The sequence below is a fragment of the Mandrillus leucophaeus genome, unplaced genomic scaffold, assembly GCF_000951045.1.
Source record: "Mandrillus leucophaeus isolate KB7577 unplaced genomic scaffold, Mleu.le_1.0 Scaffold22, whole genome shotgun sequence".
Classification (NCBI taxonomy): Eukaryota; Metazoa; Chordata; class Mammalia; order Primates; family Cercopithecidae; genus Mandrillus; species Mandrillus leucophaeus.
Window position 1 is genome coordinate 4,290,072 of NW_012102254.1, and position 9,069 is coordinate 4,299,140.

Below are 9,069 nucleotides of genomic sequence, written 5' to 3' on the forward strand. Positions count from 1 at the left end.
ATTCCCTCACCTTATCTATATACTATGATGGTTTTAACCATCCCCAAAATTCAAAACAATCTCAAGTATGTGCACAATCATAAGAGAAGCAACAGAAAACAACCTCTCTCTCTCCCTTTGAAATGAATATACCAGAACACTAAGGGGTGTATTCATTTCAAAGGGAGAGAGAGAGGTTTCTTCTGTTACTTCTGGTTTGTCTGGAGAAGGCATCTGGAATGAGTACCTAAGGGCCCCGCCCCCAACCCCTTCAGCCTGAAATACGGAGGCTGGTAAATTGTACTTTTTGTGAGTTTTAAGGCTCAAGGCAGCTTGTTTCCAAATGAATATGTCCCTTCCCCCCTTTGCCTGTTGACGGTTAAATGCAGAAAATGATACCTACACTGGTGTGCACTGGGCAGGCAGCATCTTAGTTTTTCAGGCTTCCCTCACCTCTATGGGACTTCTTTGCTCAATGCTTTGCTCAATGCTATCCCTGAATGAGTAACTAAGAGTTTGATGCTTGTTGAATGTGTAGTATGTGCTAAATGCTGCCTGTGGTTGCCTCATAGAATCCTCCCAACAACTCATGAAATGACTACTAGGTAATCAATCCTCACCTAGATCTCATGTGTGAGCTGAAGTATGTTCCTAATCCTCACACCTCATGTATTCATAAATCTAGTCTCCTCCTGGAGACCCCTCAGTATTTGAGCTGGGATGGGAAGGAACTCTGTGAAGTCAGAAGCATTCAGTGAAAGACAGCCTGGAGTCTGGGTGAGACTGTGTTCAAACTCTGCAAACCAGACCCATCCTTTTACACCAATCCCTCTTCTTCTTGACCTAAACCTCCTCCTCCTCCTTCTGTGCTTGATGTCTTTTCAAGGGCTTCTCCAATCTGCTTGAAGGCTAGGGCTTCTCCTGAATCTTCTCTGCCCCTCAGCTTCAACCCAAATCCACCCTAGTTCTGCTGACTCCATATCCTCATATGCTGCATGAATACCTCCCTCCTTCCCATCCTCAAGCCTTGAGCTTAGCGGAGGCCATCCTCACCCTGACCTGAAGGCTGTTGCTGGTCTCCTTGCCCTAAATGCTCATCCTTCCTCACCCTCCTTTGGCCACAGAATAAATCTTCTGCAACACCAACCAGGATCTCCCTGCTCAGCTCATGACTTAGATAGAGCAATGCCATCAAGGTTCTTCACGACCTAGCCTTGTCCTTCTTCCCCAGGTCTTCCCAACCAGCTCTGTCTCCTTCTACATCCAAGCTTGCCCATGCAGTGCTTGCAGTGAGACTTCTGTCTCTGCCAGCAATAGATGATCCAACTCAAATTCCTTCTTATTTAAGAGGCTTCCCCAGCTCTCCCAGGCCATAAGACTCTCGCCTGGTTCTAAAAGTCAGTGAAACTTATTAAGCATACCTTGGAGGGGAAATCACACATGAAAGGTGTCATTTCTTAACTAATCATATCCATGTCTTTTCTCCCCACAGCAAGACAAAGACCTGTTTTAAACACATTTACAACCTATATGTTGCCTTGTACAAGGTAAAAAGTTGTACATTTCTGAAATAATTTTGGTATTTCTGTCCAGGTCACTAAACTCAAGAATCAGCAATTCTCTGAGGCTTTCTTTTTAATATATATAAGGAACTTTTGGAGAGAAGGGAGAGTTTGTCAATAACTTGATGCATATGAAGGAGAGATAAAAAGGTTGCTATTTTTCATCAACATATTTTGATTTGGCTTTCTATAATTGATGGGCTTAAAAGATCAAATCTGCTTTAAACAGATGCCAAATAAATGGATGAATCTTAGACCTTCTGTAACAGTAACTTCCTTTTAAAAAAGACCTCTCCCACCCCACCCCCAGCCCAGGCTGTGTATCAACACCAAGTCATGTGCACAACTCTGACTGGGTCACCGGCACACTTGAGTCCGGGTCACAAGCCCACAGATATTTCCTGCTCCCCAGTGGATCGGGTGTAAACTGAACTTGCTCGCTCGGGAGCCTCTTGCTGGAAAATGGAACAGCATTTGCAGAAGCGTTTGGCAATGTGCTTTTGGAAGAAGACTAAGAGGTAGTTTCTGAACTTCTCCCCGACAAAGGCATAGATGATGGGGTTGATGCAGCAGTGTGTCATCCCAAGAGTCTCTGTCACCTGCATGGCTTGGTCCAACCTGTTAGAGCTACTGCAATTATTCAGGCCAAAGAATTCCTGGAAGGTGTTCAGGAGAAGGACAATGTTGTAGGGAGCCCAGAAGAGAAAATAAACAATCATGATGGTGAAGATAAGCCTCACAGCCCTGTGCCTCTTCTTCTCGTTTCGACACCGAAGCAGAGTTTTCAGGATTCCCGAGTAGCAGATGACCATGACAAGCAGCGGCAGGACCAGCCCCAAGATGACTATCTTTAATGTCCGGAAATTCTTCCAGAATTGATACTGACTGTATGGAAAATGAGAGCTGCAGGTGTAATGAAGACCTTCTCTCTGAGATCTGGTAAAGATGATTCCTGGGAGAGAGGCAAACACAGCCACCACCCAAGTGATCACACTTGTCACCACCCCAAAGGTGACTGTCCTGGCTTTTAAAGCAAACACAGCATGGACGATAGCCAGGTACCTATCGATTGTCAGGAGGATGATGAAGAAGATTCCAGAGAAGAAGCCTATAAAATAGAGCCCTGTCAAGAGTTGACACATTATATTTCCAAAGTCCCACTGGGCAGCAGCATAGTGAGCCCAGAAGGGGACAGTAAGAAGGAAAAGCAGGTCAGAGATGGCCAGGTTGAGCAGGTAGATGTCAGTCATGCTTTTCAGCCTTTTGCAGTTTATCAGGATGAGGACGACCAGTATGTTGCCCACAAAACCAAAGATGAACACCAGTGAGTAGAGCGGAGGCAGGAGGCGGGCTGCGATTTGTTTCACATTGATTTTTTGGCAGGGCTCCGATGTATAATAATCGATGTCATAGGTTGGACTTGACACTTGATAGTCCATCTTGTTCCACCCTGTGAATAAGTAGAAAGTGATCTCTTATAAAGCCCTAGAAAGTATTTAGTGGCCCACCATGAATGCAAACAGTTTTATACATCAATAGGTTTTTAATTCCATACATAGATGTCTACATTGAATGAACTCCCTTTTTGGCCAAACAATGAAGTTTTGTAGTGAAGGGAAGGTTTGCTGCTAGCTTCCCGCTCACTAGATGGAGAGCTTGGCTCTGTTGGGGGAATTCATGAAAGCACCATCTCACCAAATAAAATCTTGTGCTCTATAGCACCACGGAGTGAATGAAGCTTTGATAACAATTTTAAGAAACTGGGTCAAGCATGGTGCAGCTCAGCCTTTTTGTTGTTGCTGTTGTCGTTGTTTTGAGACAGGGTCTCACTCTGTCGCTCAGGCTGGAGTGCAGTGGCTCGATCATGGTTCACTGAAGCCTGGACCTCCCGGGCTCAAGCAATCCTCTCACCTCACCTTTCCAAGTGGCTGGGGACTACAGGTGCCACCACACCTGTAACAGCTAATTTTGTTTATTTTTATTGTTATTTATTTATTTATTTATTTATTTATTTATTTGAGATGGAGTCTTGCTCTTTTGCCCAGGCTGGAGTGCAGTGGCGCGATCTCAACTCACTGCAAGCTCCTCCTCCTGGGTTCACACCATTCTTCTGCCTCAGCCTCCTGAGTAGCTGGGACTACAGGCACCCATCACCACACCCGGCTAATTTTGTTTTTGTATTTTTAGTAGAGATGGGGTTTCACCGTGTTAGCCAGGATGGTCTCCATCTCCTGACCCTGTGATCTGCCTGCCTCGGCCTCCCAAAGTGCTGGGATTACAGGCGTAAGCCACCACGCCTGGCCTAATTTTGTTTATTTTTATAGAGACAAGATCACACTATGTTGCCCAGGCTGGTCTCGAACTCCTGGGCTCAAGCAATCTTCCTGCCTCAGCCTCCTAGAATGCTGGAATTGCAAGCATGAGCCACCATGCCCGGCTGCAACTCAGTCTTAAGATGTTTATTGATGCTGCCATTCTCTGGAGTTAGTCCACAAAGAGCATGCACTATGAGCAAGCCAGTAATAATTAAGAGACCTCGAGGGCACATACTGGAAGCCAATCACTGTCTAAGAGTCATACCCATTCATTCATTTAATCCTCAGGGCAACCTTATGAGGCAGGAAATATTTTTCACATTTTGCAGACAAGGACCTTGAAGCATACAGAGGGCGAGTAACTTGCTCAAAGCCACCCAGCTGGGAAGCAACTGATTTTGAATGCGGGAAGCCTGCACTCTTAACTACCATGCTACCCTCCCTCTCACTCCTGGAAAAGAGAATTAAAAGGCAAGACCATCAGATGTTCGGTGCTGCAATACAGTCAGAGTGAAATGGCCAGACGCCCAAGTCCCCCGAGAAGCTCATAGACGCCAACAGAGAATTGTAAAATCCTCACACTTTCTGTGAAGTTTGTGTTTGTAGTTTCTGAGTTGCCACAATTAAGAGTTTTCATACACACCCAAGAAATAATAAAATAAAAAAAATGTTTCGTCTGCCACCACAGATGAATGTCATGCATTCTGGGTAGTTTAGTCTTATAACCAGCTGGCTTGCCTAGTCTATTTAAGTTCAGCTGCTCTAGCTGAGAATTTTCTCTTATTAAACCCTGCGAGTCTCAAATTCCCTGCATCTTAGATTAGGCAGCTGGGAGAAGGCCCTAGAAAAAAGCTCACTTTTAATTTTGAGCCATAAAGAATTACATATTAACTGTGCCATGAAACTGATATATTAGAGGAAAATTTTATCTGACGTTTGTAATTTGATATTAATTTGGACCATTTTTAGGCTTCCTTCTTGTCTGGAGGAAAAAGGAAAAAGAGAACCAGACTTAGACACAACTTCTTGTGGGCACATATTCAGAAGGCATTTCACTGGAGAGGGTTTAGTTCTCCTTAGCAGAAGATAAGATTCCAAGATTTCAGCTAAGACTCATCTCTCTGCAAATCTTTCTTTTGAGAGGTAAGGACTGTTAGTTATTAAAATACTATTGCTCCCTTTAAAGTCTTTCACTCACAATCATGTTTTGTATCTTTGATGTTATAACAATCTGAAACTCATTCTAAACTCTGACCCTTTCCCCATCTTAAAGATTATATTTTAAGATAATTGTATGAGCACTTTGTGTTTCCCAAATGTCTTCTATGGGTTTCCTGTTAAGGCTTTTACTCATCTCAGAAGCTAACTAATAGGCCAAGCAGCTGAGGTTACTTACCAGGGAGAGTTTCTTGTAGGGGAACGGATGTCTCAGCTCTTCTGGCAGATGAGTTGTGCAAATCAATCATATAGACAGTATAAAAGTAGGAAATGTTGTTTCTTTTGAAGGAGGGCGGAGTTAAATAATTGAGTATTGAAGGCGAAAAGAATCAGAGAACAGTTCTTCTTTTCAAGTTGAGCTTAAAATAGGCTAGAGAGTAGATCTCGGGTCTGAAAGTTTATTCACGGGCTTTCCTCACTGGATTATTTTGTTTTTGTTCTCTGCTCATCCAACTACACAGAATCTGTTAGAAAATATAAAGAATAAAGGATATTAGAGCTAGAAGAACATTTACACTCATCTAGTCAAAAGCCTACATTTGAGTAAAAGAAATTACTACCAAGAAGCAAATGATTTGTACAAGATCACAGGGCTTTTCAACAGTAAAGCTAAAAAGGTAAGAAAATTCTGATTATCTTAAGAGTTGCCATCAATTGAAGCCAACTTAAACCAACTTTAAATGTAGAGGGGGATCCTGGACTTCATATTAACCCTGTGCCCCCTTTTCCTCCACTCTCCCTGTATCCCCTATCCCACTCCCCATACACATGAACTCACCACCCAATATTACTCCGTAAATGAAAACAACCTGTTGTCTAAAGAGTTTTAAGTATAGGCGCGTGGGTGAGCTAACCAGGTTTCCCATCTTTTTCTGGACTCAGGATCTTAGTGGGGATTTTCACTGTTCACTATTTTGTGGCCCTTCAGACCAGTAAGCATTTATGAGGACTCACACTATGCCAGGTACATAGGTGGCAGGATTCTTCACCCCAGATACAATCTATCCGGAGCTATGAGAAATTTTCCACATGACAGAAGTATATGGTCAAGTTCAGGTTCTTTATGACAATATTATGTACAGTCATATCAAGCTCTCTTGGTGGTTGGTGATGTCTGAAAATCTCAAGTATTGTCAGCAGATCTTGGAAGATAGCAGAGAGCTACTCCTGAGCCACAAGATGCCCTTCTGGGCTTCCGTGACCAAATAAAAAGCTTTGGCTTGTGATCTCTAAGAAGGCAAAGGAGACCCCAAACAGCAAAATTATATGCCCCCAAACCTACAGAGGCAGCCTAACCCAGGGGTTAAGCCAGAGGCCTCTGTAGTCAGACTGCCAAACTTGAAACCTGTCTTACCCTCAGCTTTCTCATCTGGGTGTTGGGCTGAATGACAGTCAGTAGTCATTTCATGGGTTGTTGGGAGGATTCTATGAGGTATCCACAGCCAGCATCTAGCACATACTATACACTCAGTAAACATCAAACTCTTAGTTACTCTTTCAGTAATCCTTTGTCAGAGAGAGTTTATTTGATTAAACCCTAGTAAAATTGTTTCACTGGAGTCTCTGTCTATAGCAGATTAGTTTCAGCAAACTAGAAGCTGAAAAGGTGAAGCTCATTGCTGGTGCTTGGAGAATAGAAAGAAATGACTGCTTGGGAAAAGCCAGAAAAGTACAGAAATAGCCCAGCGATCAAGACACCCCACCCCCGCCCCACATAGGGACATATGTCTCTGTTACAAAAGAGCTCAGTAACTGGTAATCATAACAAGGACAGTGAATCATCAAGAAAATGTTCAAGTTCATTCCATATGTGCAATTCAAAAGGCATTGATTAAGAACTGTAGTCATGCTGCTGGGTTTAACCTCCAGCGTCATTACTACTACTTGGCTTTGACCAAATTATTGAAGCTCTCTGCCTTAGTTTTCTTAACTGTAGAGTGGAGGTTTTTAAAAAACCCAAATACAAACTTACTCAATACGCCTGCGGTGGAGATGGAATGACACAAGTGTAGAGGCTTTCAGGCACCCGCCCTCAGGGGGCTGTTTAAGCAGGGAAATATAGTGTGCTTTTGAAAGAGTTCAAAAATAGGTAACAAATAAATTAATACAAAATTTTATAGAAAATAGATAACATAAATACGGCTTTGGTTTTTAGAAAGATAGCCTTGTATTTACTGGTAATCCACTTGTGCAGAACTCCTGGAGGCTGCCGGACCAACACTGTATTTCTGTTTGTGACAATTGCTGGTTCTTACTTTCACCATGCAGAGCTGAGGCTTTGCCATGTTCTGCGTGTTTGTCATTAGGGTGGTGGAGGATGTGAAGACATGCTCACCCCCAGAGGGCAATGTGGGCTAGCAGAGGAGGCTCGGAGTCACACAGACTGTGCTGCTGACTTACTGTGTGACCTTGGTAAGATACTTCCACCGCCCAAGCTTCCATTTCCTCATCTGTTAAATGACATGCTAGACCTGGGGCAGCTTCCACCCTAAATACTACATGACTCCATGGACAAGTTGGTTTGAAAAATACATACTAGATGGGAAACAAGGTGAGGATTCATAGCCCGAAACAAGGAAGCACAGCTTTGCAGTGTGTGTTACTCCATTTTTGGGTTTCTGGTCCAGAGATGTGTTCTAGTAATCACTCAGGACAGGGGGGTTTAGCCCAAGGATTCACAAGAAAGTGGGGACCCATGGGAAATTCTTCAGCATTTAAATAAAATGTTGTTCTGGATACAATAATGGCAACAAGCCAGCAGCTTATCACGCTGTGATTTAGTTGCTTGGTGTCTGCTACTCTTTCTACTTTGTCCTTCTCAGTTTGCATGGCTCTTGTTCTCTTTTTATTATTAAATACGTTCGGACTCCCCATGGGAAATGAACTTTTGATCAGTTTGTCACTCTAGACTCCATGCCCATATTGGAGGGTGTTTCGTGCCATCCCTCCTTTTTGGGGCCTTTTTGTCTTTAAGCAGCTGCTCCATGTCTAGTCGCTGTACCTATGTTCCAAGCGTTGCTTTGCTTTCTTCTTGCCCACACCATTTCTGGACCATATTTTCAGACCATCATCAACAGGATGGGGAGAATGTTAATTATTCACTTCGGGTGCAAGGGCCAACTACACAAGCACAGTGAGCAGGAACCCTGCCATACAGCAGCTGTTGTGAAAATCCCTGGGGCCTGAGTTGACTCCTGGTCAGTATCAGTCAACAGTGAGATGGGCTGTAAAAAGAGCAAATAAATCTTTTATTTTTAAAAACAAATGTCTAGGCCGGGTGCGGTGGCTCATGCCTGTAATTCCAGCACTTTGGGAAGCCAAGGCGGGTGGATAACTTGAGGTCAGGAGTTTGAGACCAACATGGCCAACATGGTGAAACCCCATCTCTACTAAAAATACACAAAATTAGCTGGGCATGGTGGTGCGCCCCTATAGCCCCTATAGTCAGGAGGCTGAAGTGGGAGAATCTCTTGAACCCAGGAGACAGAGGTTGCAGTGAACCAAGATCGGGCCATTGCACTCCAGCCTGGGCGACAGCAAGGCTCTGTCTCAAAACAAAACCAAACAAACAAAATGTCTAATTATAAAACCAACACAAGCTCATTGTATTAAATTGGGAAAAGCAGAAAAAAGGAAAAAATTAGGTACATTCTCACAATATCAAAACAATGTCTTTTAAGACATGATGTTTCAATTCCGACTTTTCCCATGAACTTTTTGATTAATTGTTCTCATGCATATAGCATTCTGTAGGTGGCTCTTTTTTTTGGCTAAAGATTATAGTGTAGACATTTTCCTATATTATTAAACAATTCTTTATAAGTATAGTTCTTTATTATTTTTACTGAGGAAGGACACACTGATCTTAGTGTAGCTTGGCGAGTTTTGATATGCATACATGCATTTAACTCCCACTCCCGATGAAGATGATAAAAGATAACCCTATCACTTCAGAGAGTGCCTTTTGCTCCACCCAGAGGTAAAGGCCACTCTGT

The 9,069-nt window shown here is 43.2% G+C and overlaps 1 protein-coding gene across 1 annotated transcript; it reads right to left on the reverse strand.

The window, feature by feature from the left end:
• Window positions 1-1,039: 1,039 nt before the first annotated feature.
• Window positions 1,040-5,380, reverse strand: CCR5 (chemokine (C-C motif) receptor 5). The gene is made up of 2 exons (XM_011981068.1): window positions 5,253-5,380; window positions 1,040-2,991 (listed from the first exon to the last, which is right to left on the reverse strand). Exons 1-2 carry the CDS (start codon window positions 5,320-5,322, stop codon window positions 1,922-1,924), a joined length of 1,140 nt encoding a protein of 379 aa, XP_011836458.1. The 5' UTR covers window positions 5,323-5,380; the 3' UTR covers window positions 1,040-1,921.
• Between the last annotated feature and the right edge of the window lie 3,689 nt (window positions 5,381-9,069).

Coding starts and splice junctions, on each gene's coding strand:
- CCR5 (XM_011981068.1), bottom strand. CDS start 5,322: ATGATTGATTTGCACAACTCATCTGCCAGAAGAGCTGAGACATCCGTT. Junction 2,992..5,252: donor CCTACAAGAAACTCTCCCTG/GTAAGTAACCTC, acceptor ACTTATTCACAG/GGTGGAACAAGATGGACTAT.